This window comes from Panthera leo, chromosome C1 (genome assembly GCF_018350215.1).
Source record: "Panthera leo isolate Ple1 chromosome C1, P.leo_Ple1_pat1.1, whole genome shotgun sequence".
Lineage (NCBI taxonomy): Eukaryota > Metazoa > Chordata > Mammalia > Carnivora > Felidae > Panthera > Panthera leo.
In genome coordinates, this window is record NC_056686.1 from 40,757,296 (window position 1) to 40,772,388 (window position 15,093).

The 15,093-nt window shown below is 39.6% G+C and overlaps 1 protein-coding gene across 1 annotated transcript in view; it reads left to right on the top strand.

Moving 5' to 3' along the window:
• Positions 1-2,574: 2,574 nt before the first annotated feature.
• Positions 2,575-15,093, top strand: part of RNF11 (ring finger protein 11) — a 39,527-nt gene continuing 27,008 nt past the window's right edge. The window contains exon 1 of the mRNA XM_042951206.1: positions 2,575-3,181. Within this exon, the coding sequence (XP_042807140.1) occupies positions 3,059-3,181 (123 nt within the window). The 5' untranslated portion in view covers positions 2,575-3,058. The remainder of the gene's footprint in view (positions 3,182-15,093) is intronic.

The following is a 15,093-nucleotide window of genomic DNA, read 5'->3' on the forward strand; positions in this document are numbered from 1 at the left end:
AAACCTTCTTGATAGGATTTTTGCTGAAGGCAGACTAAGTTTGTCAGATGCAAGAATGGGGGGTTCTGGCTAAACTGACTTAGCTAGATTCTTGCTAAAACTGGAATAAGTGGGCCAAGGACAGAACCCATGTTTATGACCTTGAGGACTTTGGAGAAGCCTGACTAGAGTTAGGTCAAGGAGAGTCTTTGTCACTGTAATAGTCTTGGTTACTATTTTCAATTTTAAATTATGTTTTGTGATTAGGTCACACTCTGGTCTATAGGGCACTTTCCATGGGCTCCTTTCTAAAGCTGGGTTAGGAAGATCATTGATCAACTACTTCCTTACATGTGGATGCCAAAGGCTTCGAGATGTTTTCCCCCATTCCCTTGATTGTACAAACTGAGGAATACCAGGATAAAAAAGTTGTAGTCTTTTCCCAAAATCTAACAAAGGCAACTGGTATATGATTCAAATCCTGGCTTTAGCCCTGAAGAGCCATGTGAAACCATGTTTCTATTCTTACAAAACAGGAACACCAATATACACCTTTCTGGGCTCTTACATATCTGGCTCAGCCTAATACATGTCAGTTATGACTATATATTTAAAATTGTGTTAAAATAATTATACACAATATAATACAATAATAGATCCCATCTATTTTCTATCATTATATGTGTTCCAACTAAGTGAAATCAGGGACAGCTACATGAAGAAAGTAGTTTTTATTGAGGGTCTTAAAAGGTACCTGGATTCAACAGAAGGAAACAGCATGGCAAAAGGTCAGAGGTGGAGAAGCATAGTGAGAATTGAGGGCATAGCAAGTAGTGTGCAGATGGCTGGAGTGTAGGATGCTGGGTTGGAATTGGAGTCATAGGGGACATAAAAATGGGACCAAATGCTACAAGGCCTTAATGCCATGATAAATTTCTGAACCACAAGTCTATGAATGCTCTCTGGTCACATTTTTCATGGCAGTAGTGTGGAGGATGGATCGATGGTGCAGAAGCAAGGGCTTCATTAAGAAGCTATTTTGATAGTTCAGAGGAGACTAGGAAAATGGCAATGGTGGGTGGTGGGGTGAGAAGAGGCAAATGCTTGAAATTTTTCTTGCAAGGGATCCAATGATTTCACTTTTCAAGCTAGAGAAATAATGATTCGTGGGGATGTGTGAAAAGATTCTGATACAAATGTGGCAATAGGGATACCACAGGGATATCATATTTAGGTGGGAGCTATTAACAGGAAGGAAGCAAGGCAGGTCTTGAAGAAGAGAGAATGCAGAAAAAAGGTTATATTTAATATGGGATATGAGTACATTTAAGTAAGTAATTTTGTAGAACAGGGACTTCAAAGTTAGAGCACTCAGGCCCATACCAGTTTAACAGAGTCCTACCTCCAAGAATCCTTTCTGATCCTCACCCAAATGGTCTAATCACTCTCCTTAGGGCTCTCTAAAAACCTTTGGTTGGGGGAGGTAGAAGGACTCATCTGTTTGTCTTCCCAGGAGGACTCTGGGCTCCATTAGGGACAAGCCAGGTCTGATAAATCAGTTTCCCTAGTGCCTACACAGGGTCTGGTGAGGGTGGGGTGGGGGGAATCAGTAAATGGTGAATAAAAGAAAGGGAGTCAAGACCCACTTCTTGTCTTCTGGGAGCATTCTCATCTTTCTTGTTTCCTTCCTTTGCACACATTGCTTCTTGGGCTTTTTGTTCATTCAACCATGAAGAGGGCCTACTCTACCTTAGGCAATGTGCCAGGCCCTGCACAGAGGAGGGACAGATGATTCAGCTTGATCAGGCTGTGACAGGGAAAGGCTTAGGGACTGAGAGCACAGAGAAGGCGACTAACCCAGACTGAAGGGTTAGGCAAAACAAAGTTGAGTTTAGGAAGGACAAGTGGAAATAATGGTTAGCCTGACGGGAGGTAGAAGGTCAGGAGTGAGGGAGAAATGATAGGTCAGGGAAATAATATGGGCAAAGGCCTCAGCCAGTGGAAACAGTCTTCTAAGTTTTTATTTAGACAGCCTGGAGTTTAGAGTATTTGAGCGGACAATGCTCAATGAGATTGGGGAAGTAGTCAGATTTGTAAACCATTTAAGAATAGTCATAGCACTCACAACAGTTTCACGAAGCCATTGAAGGTTTTAAATGAATGACATGATCGAATTTATACTCTTAAAAAATTATCCAATTGTGAAAATAGTGGATTGGTTCACTAGTGAGCTTGGACTTTATTCTGAAGGGATAAAGGGGAAAAAGCCATTTAACATTTTAACCATGGGAGTGACACATTCAGATAAGGGTTTATAAATAGATCACTTGGCAGAAGGAGGTGAGAAGACTGTCAAAACAGTGCACAGGTAAGAACTGAGACGAGCGGGGAGGGAGAAGTGGATGTGGGGAGACATGGGAGACTGGCGGGAGGTTTCTGAGTCAGGTTTCAGGCCAACTGTCAGAGAAGCAGAAACTGACGCAGCCCAGAGAACAGCTGAGGGAGGCGGGGAGGGGGGCGCGGCCGCGCAGCGGGAGCCGCCCACGGCTCCCGGCGCCGGGGGCGGGATCAGAGCACGCACGGCGGCATGACGCAGGGCCGCAGCTGGCCTCGTTCTGGGCGCCGCCGCCGCTTTGAGGCGGAGTAGGATGAGGCCCGCGGCCGCGGCTCCGGCGTCGGCAGGGGCAGCAGCAGCTGAGGCAGCAGCTGAGGCAGCCGAGACGGCCGCGCCCCCCCCTCCTGACCTGGATTAGGCCCAGCAGCTCCGTGGCCGCCGCCGCCCCGCGGGGGGGCGGGGTGGGGAAGTGCTTCGTCTCCCCGCCCCCCCCCCCCCATTGCCGCCTCGCAGGAGGCAACCGCCACGACCCCAGCGGAGCCCGCGGCCCAGCCTTGAGCCCCCACTCCTGGGGGCTGGCATGAGCGGCCCTTCGGCGGCACCGGGGGGCGGGGGAGCCGCCGCCGCCTGAGCCCCGGCCTGCCGTCCGACCCCACCTCGCTGACCGAGGCTGACCGCGGAGCGTGCGAACGACCCCGCCACTGCTTTCTTCCTCCCCTAGATCACACATCTTAGCTCCGGAAGATGGGGAACTGCCTCAAATCCCCCACGTCGGATGACATCTCCCTGCTTCACGAGTCTCAGTCCGACCGGGCTAGTTTTGGCGAGGGAACGGAGCCGGATCAGGAGCCGCCGCCGCCATATCAGGTAGGGGAGGGTGTGTGTTGGGGAGGAGGGGGTGCGTGGAGTAGAGGCAGCTCCGGGCAGAGATTGAGGGGACTTCGGGTCTGTCACTGCTCCTGGTCTTGGCAAGGCCTGGCTTGAGGGGCGTCGACCCTCTTAGGCCAGGATCTGAGGGTGACTACTCCCTACTCCCAGTTGGGGGGGATCCTTCACCTCCCCTCAGGTACGGTGTGGGGATGGTACTCTCTGTCCTTGAGTTCTGGGATCCGAGTATGTGATCCCCTTGGCCAGTGACTGGCGGTTCGCTTGTGAATTTGGGAATGCCATTCTCCTTTTATGTTTAAATCGTGGAGTCTGAGCTGTGAGGTTTGGGGATGATTTCCTCATCGCAGCGCCAGCTGGACTGTGTGTTCTGGATAGGTGGTTGCCCCCACCCCATTTATATTATGTTGTATGTTCATCCTCTCCTCCCTCCTCTTTCCCCTGTGTGTTTGTTAATTGGATCTGGTAGGTGTTCATTTCTCCTACAAGAGAAAAGATCTTGAAGTGGTTTTATTCCCAGCAACGTTAAGAGTTACTTGTTTATATATACGTATTTTTAATCCCTCCTCCTTTTGCTCCACCCCTATGACACACCTTGTAAACGCGCTGGTTCAATAAAACTTGATTATCTTGAACTTTGGAAACCTCTAAACTTGACTTAAATGCCTTCTGTTAATCCCTTTGTGTCCAAGTCTTGCTCCTGAATGGTTTCATTGCTTTTTGTAGAGCAATCAGCAGTCCCATCTGTTTACACAATTAATGAAAAGCTAAGACCTCTTGAACTCAAAATAGATATGTAGATGTTATAGTCCATAATATATATAAAAACCTTTCCTCTACTTTTCACTTTTAAATGAAATTGTTAAAAACTTTTTTTCCAGAGGGCCTTGGATAGTTAAGTGGCTTAATTTTTTTTCTTGAAGGAGATTTAGTTTTCTAACTGGGCAGTCTCCTTTGTTGTTTCATGTGGTGACATCATTATCTAGTGTTGTTCTTTTTTCATTCCTGTGTAAACCAGTGTCTCATCACACCAGAAAAACCTGATCACATATGCTGGTTTTCCAAATAAAACCCACAGGGGCCTTTCATATACACCAGTAAAGTCCAGTCTTAAAATTGTGACATACAGAAGTCTCTATGACTTATCTCTCACTTTTCTGTATTCCAGGCCTACCAAATACACCATCCTGTTCACCTCTCTCTCTGCCTTTGCTCCTGTTGCTCCCTTTGCTAGGATCCCTTCCCCCAAGGTCGGCCAGGTGAACATCTAATCCTCTTTAAGGACTCAGCTCTCCTGTTACCTCTGTCCAGTCTCTGCATTCCCCTCCCTTCCTCTGTGAATCCATCACTCCCTTGTTTCCCTCTTTCAGACCCTCTATTCCATAAGCAGCACATACAACACTTGGGTGTTAATATCCTTGTTTAGTACATGAATGTTTCATCCTAAAGGCATTTCCCTCCTTACCTAGTGTAAATTGCATGCAGGTGGGGACCCTGCATCTGTTATTTCCCCAGCATCTGGTTCATAATACTCAGTAGTTTGAGGTAAGTGAAGACTATAAGCCCTTGAGAACAAGGACTGTGTCCTCAATGCTTTGTGAAATTACTGGCACTTAAGAAGCACTTATGTTGAATGAATTAACGAATTTGAATTCAGTACTGTGTGTTTTATAAGTTCATACACCTGTTTCTTCCAAACATTGTCACAGGGAAGTCTTAATCTTTGTGATTCTTTAAAGATTTCACTCCTCATTTCCCTCAAATACTATAGGACCGTATGCTTATTTCAGTCTCATGAGCAAATTTTTTTGAGGTATGATTTTTATTTCAAAATCTCTTTCCATGGTCCCTAATCCCTTTCCAGACAAATTTACTGTCTTGACTTAACTGCCCTTTTTCTCATCCTTATCATAATACAGTGTTATGGATAACTTCTGTGGAATTTATGGGAATTGTATTTGCCTTTTCCAGGAGGAAGAGATGATAATGAGAAGTTTTTTGGTGTCATGAAGGAACATTTTTTGAAACATGTTATTTGTGACTGGGAATTTTTGTGGTTGCCCTTTCCTGAAGTGAATGACGCACATACTGATAAGCCAGTTTGGTATCAATTGAAAGAAAATAATTTCTTTAAAAGATGGGAGCATTAAAAAAACTTGTAGAAAAAACTTTTTCCCCTCCCAAAGGAAATAAGATTTTTAGTAATGATTTATTTAGATGATCTAAGAAACACAAGTCCAAGGGCAATGATTTATATATTCAGTAGACAGAAGTAACATTTTTTTCTTCAAAAATAGTATATAATTAACAGAGCTACAGGAGTTATCAGCTTATTTCTTTAAAGAATAGTCTCAGGGACACCTGGGTGGCTCAGCTGGTTAAGTGTCCAGACTTAATTTCAGCTCAGGTCACCTCATGGTTTATGGGATCAAGCCCCACCTTGGACTCTGCACTGAAAGTGCAGAGCCTACTTGGGATTCTCTCTCTGCCCCTTGGGCGTGACCTCTCTCTCTCTCTCAAAATAAACATTAAAAAAAAGGTCTTAGCTGCAGTAGGATTTTTTAAAATTCAGAAAGGCAATAGCTGGTTGTAAGGGAACACACTTAGTATTTTTCTGTAGTTGGTAGTTTAAGAGATGTCCTTTGTAGTGCATGAGATTCATGTATGCCAAGAACTTTATATACTAAACTTCTCAGTTTAACTTATTTCCTATTAGCAGTATCTGATTTATTTATGTTTAAAAAGTAAATACTATACCATTATGATAAGTTTATAGGAAGTACCTGTTTCTTTCCTGGATTTGTTTAGTATCCTCCTAACTGGTCTCCCTGCATTCACCTTTGTCTTCCCTATAGTCTGTTCTTAACCCAGCAGCCAGAGTGATTCTGGTAAAACAGATCTTGTCACTCGGCTCAACCTTCTGTGGATCACCATTTCATTCACAGTAAAAGCCAAATTCCGTAGTGTCCCATAAACCCTACATAATCTTTATACCCCCACATATATCTCTTGACGCCTCTCTTACTATTCCTCCCCTGCTGGCTTCTCTTTTACCTTCTCTGGCCTGCTTGTTTCTAGGATACTCCAAGACGTGTGTATTCCTTGGTTGTTTTTATGCCTGGAGTACTCTTCCCCAGGTATTACTGTGGCTGACTCCCTCACTTCCTTCAAGTCTTTACTTAAATGACACCTTCATAAACCCTCTCTGAACACCTTAAGTTAAAATTACAACCTACCCCAACACCCTGGAATTCTCCCTTACCCTGTTCTATTTTTTTCCCCATAGTGTTTATCACTCTCTAACACACTGTCTTAACTATGTGTATTGCTTATTATCTGTCTTCTCCCACTAGGGCTAAGCTTCTTAAGGAAAGTAACAGTAACTGGCATACATTAGGCCCTCAATTATTGGTTGAGTGAGTGGATTTTTTTTTTAATTTATTCATTTTTTGAGAGACAGAGCGTGAGTGGGGGAGGGGCAGAGAGAGAGGGAGACACAGAATCCAAAGCAAACTCCAGGTTGTGAACTGACAGCACAGAGCCCAACGCAAGGCTTGAACTCAATGAGATCAGTCGGCTTAACCTACTGAACCACCCAGGCGCCCAGAATGGATTTGTTTTAAATGAATTAATATATTTTGAGGCCAATGCAGTTTAATGTCTTGTAGGAATTATGCATATTCCTAGTGCCTTCATTCTTTTATTATGGATCATTTTCAAGCAATCCTAAAAATAAAATTTCAGTAATATTAAATATAGGAATTGGTTTAAAATAATTATAAAATTATTTAGGGTTTTTTTTCCACTGTATTCTATAACAAAATGTTTTTTTATGAGAAATTATTTGAATTCTTGTCCTTAAAGAAATGGGAGGGAAGAGGTTAGAGCTTTTCTTGAATTATAAGGTAAAAACAAAGAAATTGGGCACACCCTATACCCTCTCCTTCCTGAATCTTTAAAAAGAATACAAAGGAAATCTGCCAATCAAAGACAGTCTTAGAACGGTTGTGAGAGGGAAGATAAATCATGAAAGGCTGGAGTATGAAGGTCCATAAGAGGAAAGGTCAGCTGGTAGCCCAATACTGAAAGGTATATATGAACAGGTTTAAGACCTCCCTCCATTTATCATAGGATAATTCAGGAGTAGCACTTTGTTAAAAAGCTTAATATTCATAGAGCAACAACAAAAGCTGCTTTACAGTATTTCTATCTTAATACTGTGTATATATTTATATAAATATAAAGATTGGTACCTCAGTTTTGCAGTGGTTAGTTTGGGACTTACTGATCTCATCATCCTGTCGTATACTTTAATTCATTTGGGATTTTAATATCAGAAGAAAATACATTATTGTTAATACAGCAGTGAGTGCAATTGTAGCTCTGAATTTGGAGTCAGATGGATCGGAGTTCCGAGCCTGATTGTCACTTACGTGTAAAATAAGTTAACAGATTATAATGTGTTTTAAGGAACTTCTTTCATGAATAACAACATTTTGGATATTTCAATTTTTTTTAATATTTATTTTTGAGAGAGTGAGAGTGAGTGAGTCTGAGTGGGGGAGGGGCAGACAGAGGGAGACACAGAATCCAAAGCAAGCTCCAGGCTCTGAACTGTCAGCACAGAGCCTGATATGGGGCTCCAACCCATGAACTATGAGATCATGACATGAGCGGAAATCGGACACTCAACCGACTGAGCCACCCAGGTGCCCCAACATTTTGGATATTTCAAATTGTGACTGAATAAAGCTTTCTTCAAGATAACTTAAAAAAAAAACCAAAAGGCTTAGATTTGTTTGGAACTCATTAAAAGTAACCCATCTCCTTTAAAAATCTAGAATATAATAAAATACTGCATTTTTAAGTATTAAAATTAATATCTTGTAATAAATTAATACCTGTAATAAAATTAATACCTTGTTTTTCTGATAACAGTATGAAGTTAAGTTTAGGTATTTGAAGATTTTTTTATGTATTACATTTTCTCTGACTCTTTGGTGGAAATTACCTCAATCTGTATTTCACACATCTTCATCTTATTATTTAACTTAAAAAAAAATTACTTTGTGTGATATTTTATCCCTCCCCTCTTAAAGTTTTCTTTTCCTTAAAGTGCAGATCAGTTCCAATCTCTTTGACAAAGCCTTCCCTGACCATTTTTGTTTGTAGTATTTTTGTTCATAATATTTATCTGGAAATCATGTATTGCTTGATTAGTTCTTAGTGCTTTAACAATGATTATTTTTCCAAATTAGTTACTTTAAAAATGAGAATGATGTGTTAAGATTTTAAAAATTTCTCAGTGGAGTGGAATGGCATTCTACACATTGTAGATACCTAGTGCCTAACTTAGAACTGTGCCTTTTCCCTTTTATACTGTCAGCATCATGATTGAAGTCCTCTAATGGTCTCCTCTCTTCCCCATTCATTTCATTCTTCAATGCTTGATAAACCTATCTAGATCAGATCCCTTGCCTCTTAATCCATAATGATTCTTCATGACTTACTACTGAAGATCTCTGTATTAGCAATCAAAGTCATGATCTGGCTCCTAACATACTTTTCCAGCTTTTTGTGTTCTTGTATACAACTTCTACTTGAGTCAGCCTGAAAAGTTTGCTATATTCTGTATATGCGTTCTGCTTTCTTGCTGTCGCTCTTCGGTTCCCATTGCCCAGAATTCTCTTCCTTAATTGTTCCTGGTATAAATTCTAGTTTTCAGGGTCCAGCTCAAATGCCATGAATCCTTTTCTGGTTTCCCCAATTTGAATAACATCTTACTCCGAACTCCTTTAGTACTTTACCACTATTAGGACACTTTACCCTTCCTATTTGATTTTATTCATAACAGTGTCATACCTCTTCTGTGAGACTACAACTCTGATTCATCTTTGCATTCCTAGAGCTGTGCTTTTCACATAGCAGGCACTCAAATACTTGAATAAATGTGAAAATCAGTTACTGGATTTTTCTGTTAAGTGGGAAGTTTTATGGTTGTTTGCTTCTATATGAATTGTTCCAGAATCCTGTGCCTTTGGCCTTTGTACTTTAAAGGATTCTGCTGTTTGTGTCTACCACATTATCTGTTTGATCTGTATACATTTTTGTTCTGTCACTTCTAATTTATAGAGTATATGAACTTTTTCATTTGAGATTGGTTTGTGTTCTGGTGGTTTAGCTTGCCTTGGTTTGTTTTTTTTGTTTTGTTTTGTTTTTAAAGATACTGCTTATTTGTTACCATTGTTGCAAACGTTTTATTTATTTGTTTATGCCTGAAACCCATTCTGGGTGTTCTTTAATTAAGGCTGATTCTTTGCCATTAAGAATGTACCTACCTTTAAGAGTAGGACAGTTTACATGTCACAGTTTAATTCTAGAGCTAATTATAGGGTAACTTGAGAAGATAGGGGTAATGAGTTACTTGTCCATAAGATCTGAGAGGTTGACTTCCTTAAAATATTGAGTTAATACTTTCTAGAAACATCCATATTTTGTAAAATTTCAATTTATTAAAATCTTAGTATAATACTTTAGGTAGAATGAGAGTCTTCTTTTTAAAGATCTTAATTTTATTTGGCTTCTAAATAGAAAAAGTGTCACAGAATGACTAGTATAAGTGCTCCCTTCAACTTGTGCCACTTTTTCTCTTTTGTCTTCTGTCTTTACTATGTCTTAGCCAAGTTAAATTCTGTAAATGAGGAGAGGAATGAAAGGAAGATAATTGTAAATACAATTAGAATTAGATGTTATATTTGTCATCTTGCCTCCAGCCATTTCTGAATATAATTATCTTCTGTGTATAACCTTCCTTCAAGCAAAGAGTTAGGGATGATCTTTTTCTGTCCTGTATTCAAATAGGCTATTAAATAGGCTGTAACAAATTTTTAGAAGTTGATTCCTTTCCAGTAACTTTTAATACTGAATATAACAAATATTTATGATAGTTAACATGCTCAGAATTCAGGATCTTTGCAATTGGTATATAAATGAAGTGGTAGAGATAATAAAGACTAAGAGTGGAAATATGAGTGAAAGAGAAGGCAAAACTGGCTAATAGCTAAAGTGTGTGTTTTTAATGGCAAAAGAGATTGCTACATGCAATTGAAAAGTAAAGTGATAACGGAGAACTAAATATATTCTGCTCTTGGATAATCTGGCTGACCTTTTGATTCTGATATTCAACTTGGCTTTATGATATGTTCCTTTTGAGTCTTAGAGTTCCTTATTTTAACTGATCAGGAATACTTTTGAGTTCAATTTAATATGAATGCATATATACGTATCTTTTAATTAAATAGCCAACATGGAGTGTGCTCCCAGAGGCCAGTTGAGTAATTATCTTGTTACTTAACCCAGAGAGCATATCTTAAAGTAACTAAGGGATATGAAATTGTGGGAACGAAGAAAGCAATCCTGCAGATATATTTGTTTCTAAATTTATTAAAACTTTTCTGAATTCTTACAAAACTGAATGGTTTTAAAAAGAGTGAAACTTGTATAACTGGCCCAGCTAGCTAAAATTACATGTAATGGGGGCCCATGGGTGGCTCAGTCGGTTAAGTGTCTGACTTTGGCTTAGGTCATGATCTCGTGGTTCGAGAGTTTGAGCTCTGTGTGGGGCTCTGTGCTAACAGCTCAGAGCCTGGAGCCTGCTTTGGATTCTGTCTCCCTCTCTACCCCTCTCCCACTGGTACTCTGTCTCTCTCTCTCTCTCTCTCTCTCTCTCTCTCTCAAAAATAAACATTAAAAACATTTCTTTTAATTCCATGTAATTTTGTATAAAAATTTCTTTTAAAATTTTTTTTTATTTTTGGAGTGGGAGCAGAGAGGGAGGCTCCATGCTGTAAGCACGGGGCTCAAACTCACAAACCATGACCTCATGACCTGAGCTGAAATCAAAAGTTGATGCTTAACCAATTGAACCACCCAGGCACCCCAACAATTTAATTCTTATATTTGTGGGGGGAAAAGCATTTTATCATAAACTGAGTAAGTAAGGCTTTAAAGATAAAAACCAGGACACTCCATAACAGTCTTTTTTTTTTTTTTTATCAGTCAGCAAGTTTATGTTACGCCCAAGGGGAAAGGAAAATGAGCCCTTTACCCCTAAGGAGCTACCATTTTATTTTAGTTAAGGGGATGAGATTAATGGATGTACAGGAAGCATTTGTTAGTCTGATGAAACAGTATATACTGAATGAAGTATTAAATTGATGTAGACTTTGGAAGTTGGGGGATCAATTTTGTGATACAGCAGTGAATCACAAATTTACTTTTTAGCTTCTGAAGATTTCAGGTGAAGTCTTACATGAACATTGGTGTAAGAAATGGAATAAAAACAAAAGAGTTGCCCTGAATAAAATATGAGTGGGGGATCTTGGAGCCAAACGAGTAATCAGTAGGTGGTGAACATGAATTTAGAGAGAGTTGTATAATTGTGTTACATTAAAGTAATAATATACGTGTGTAAATAAATTTTTTTATTTATTATGTACACTGAAGAGTATATCTTTAACAGTATATAACTAATAGTATCTTAAGTATATAGCCCGGTGAATTTTTGCATGTTATAGCCACCGTCAAGATACATAGCCTGTTTCTAACCCGAGAAGTCTCCCTCATACCTCCTCCAACAGTCAATATCCCTTTGCCAAAGACAACCACTATTTTTTTAAGTTTATTTATTTTGAGAGAGTTATCTTTAACATAACTAATAGTATCTTAAACTGTATAGTCCAGTGAACTTCTACATGTTATAACCACCATCAAGATAATATAGCCTGTTTCTCGGGGCGCCTGGGTGGCGCAGTTGGTTAAGCATCCGACTTCAGCCAGGTCACGATCTCGCGGTCCGTGAGTTCGAGCCCCGCGTCAGGCTCTGGGCTGATGGCTCGGAGCCTGGAGCCTGTTTCCGATTCTGTGTCTCCCTCTCTCTCTGCCCCTCCCCCGTTCATGCTCTGTCTCTCTCTGTCCCAAAAATAAATAAAAAACATTGAAAAAAAAATTTAAAAAAAAAAAAAAAAAAAAGATAATATAGCCTGTTTCTAATCCCAAAAGATTATACTCATATTTCCTCCAACAGTCAGTACCCCTTTGCCAAAGATAACTGCTATTTTTTCTTTTAAAGCTTATTTATTTTGAGGCAGAGTATGAGCAGGGGAGGGGCAGAGAATGGGAATGAGAATCCCAAGCAAACCCTGCAGTGTCAGCACAGAGCCTGATGCGGGGCTCCAACTCATGAACTGTGAGATCATGACCTGAGCCAAAATTAAGAGTTAGATGCTTAACCAACTGAGCCACCCAGGCGCCTGATAGCTGCTGTTCTGACCTTATCACCATATTCGTTTTGCCTGGTTTTGAACTTAAATAAAATAATAGTTCATTCAACATTCAATATATGAATAACATAAAATTCATTTATGTTATTTATGTAGCAGTAGGTTTATAATTTTCAATGCTGTATTCAGCTGTATAAATCTACATTTTTTTCAATCCATTCTATTGATGTATATTTGGGTTCTGTTAGCTTTTGACTATATAAATCTGCTGTGAACCTTCTTTTTATGTACATAATGTACATAACTATTTTATTTTGGGTATATAGTCTTTCCCACAGCATTTTATTACAGAATTTTTAAAAAATAAAGAAGTTGACAGAATTGTTTGAACACGCATATTCCTATGACTTAGATTCTGTGCATTTTGCTATTTGTTTTAACGCATATCCATCTCACCTATCAATCCATCTTATTTGTTGATGCATTTCAAAATAAATCAATAAGTAGTTTTCCAAAGTGGTTTATCAATTTACACTCCTATCAGCTATGTATGAGAGTTCTGTTTGCTCTGCATCCTTACCAGCACCTGGTAGTATCAGTCTGTTTTATTTTAGACATTTTGTTAAGTGTGTAGAAGTCTTTTCATTGTGGTTTTAACTTGCATTTCCCCAGTGAGAAATGCATACCAATATGCTTACTACTATGTGGTCTTTTGTCGCTGGCCTTTTTCACTTAGCATAGTTTTCAGGATTCATCTGTGTTGTAGCATGTATTAGGACTTCATTCCTTTTTATTGTGAAATATTCCTTTGTATGAATCTACCACATTTTGTTTAGCCATTGTTCAATTAATGAACATTTGGGTTTCCACTTTTTGGCTGTTAGAACACTGCTATGGACATTTGTGTAAAAGTTTAAAAAATTTTTTTTAACATTTATTCGTTTTTGAAAGGCAGAGAGAGACAGAGTGCAGATGGGGGGAGGGGCAGACAGAGAGGGAGATACAGAAACAGAAGCAGGATCCAGGCTCCGAGCTATCAGCACAGAGCCTAATGCAGGGCTCAAACTCACGGACCGCGAGATCATGACCTGAGCCGAAGTCGGCCACTTACCCGACTGAGCCACCCAGGCGCCCCTGTGTAAAAGTTTTAAATAAATGTCTTTTCATTTCTCCTCTTTATACACCTGTTAGTGGAATTGCTGTGTCATGATTCCATGTTTAACCTTTTCAGGAACTACCAGACCATTTCCAAAGTACTTTTACCATTTTATATTCCCACCAGCCGTGCACAAGAGTTCCAATTTTTGCACATAGTTGCCAAAGCGTATTGTCTGCTTTTATTGTAGCCATCTTAGTGGCTATAAAGGGGTATCTCATTGTGGTTTTGATTGCATTTCCCTGAAGGCTAATAATGTTGAGCATGTTGGGGTACTTGGGTGGCCCAGTTGGTTGAGTGTCCAGCTTGATTTCTGCTCACATCGGTGAGATTGAGCCCTGCATTGGGCTTTGCACAGGGCGTGAAGTCTGCTTAAGATTCTCTCTCTCCCTTTGCCCCTCTTCCCTGCTCGTACACTCACTCTCTCTAGAAAAAAAAAAAATGTTGAGCATCTTTTTATGTGCTTGTTGGCATTTGTATATCTTCTTTGGAGAAGTATTCAAATTCTTTGGCTATTTTCATTCTTTAATTTTATTATTTTTTTTGGAAAGAATGCAAGTGGGGGAGAGGGAGCAAGGGGGAGAGAGAGAGAGAGAGAGAGAATGAGAGAATGAGAGAATGAGAATATCTTAAGTGGGGCTTGATCCCACCACCCTGGGACCATGACCCAAGCTGAAATCAAGAGCCAGATGCTCCACCAACTGAGCCATCCAGGCACACCCCCTTTGTCTATTTTTAATCAGGTTGTCTTTATTATTGAGTTGCTTGCAAGAGTTTTTTATATATTCCAGTCCCTTGTAAGATATATGATTTGCAAAAAAGTTTTCTACCATTTTGTTGGTTTTTTCACTTTCTCAGTGGTGTTATTTGAAGCACAAAAGTTAATAATTTTTTTGAAGTCCAGTTTATTTTTTCTTTTGCCATTTGAATTTTTGATGTTGTGTCTAAGAAGTTTGGCCGAACCAACAGTCAAAAAGATTTACTCTTTTGTTATATTTTCAGTTCTCACATTTTAGGTATAGATTCATTTTGAGTTAATTTTTCTGAATGGAAGGACCAAATTTATTCTTTTGCAAGTGACTGTCCTGTTACAGCACCATTTGTTGAAAAGAGTATTCATCCCCTGTTGTCTTGTCATTCCTGCCCCTAATCAATCGTCATAAATACAGGGGTTTATTTCTGGACTCTTCAGTTATGTTCCATTGATTTTTATATCTATCCTTAGTGCTAATACTACACTAACTGTAATATGTTTTGAATTCAGAAGTGTGAATTTTCCAACTTTATTCTTATCATTCAACATTGTTTTGGCTATTCTTAGTCCCTTTTAATTCCATATGAATTTTAGGATCAGCTGTCAATTTCTGTAAATAAGCCAGCTGGGATTTTGATAGGGCCACTTGAACTTTTTTTTAAGTGAATGTACACTGAAACATAATTTTCATCCAAAGTCCATA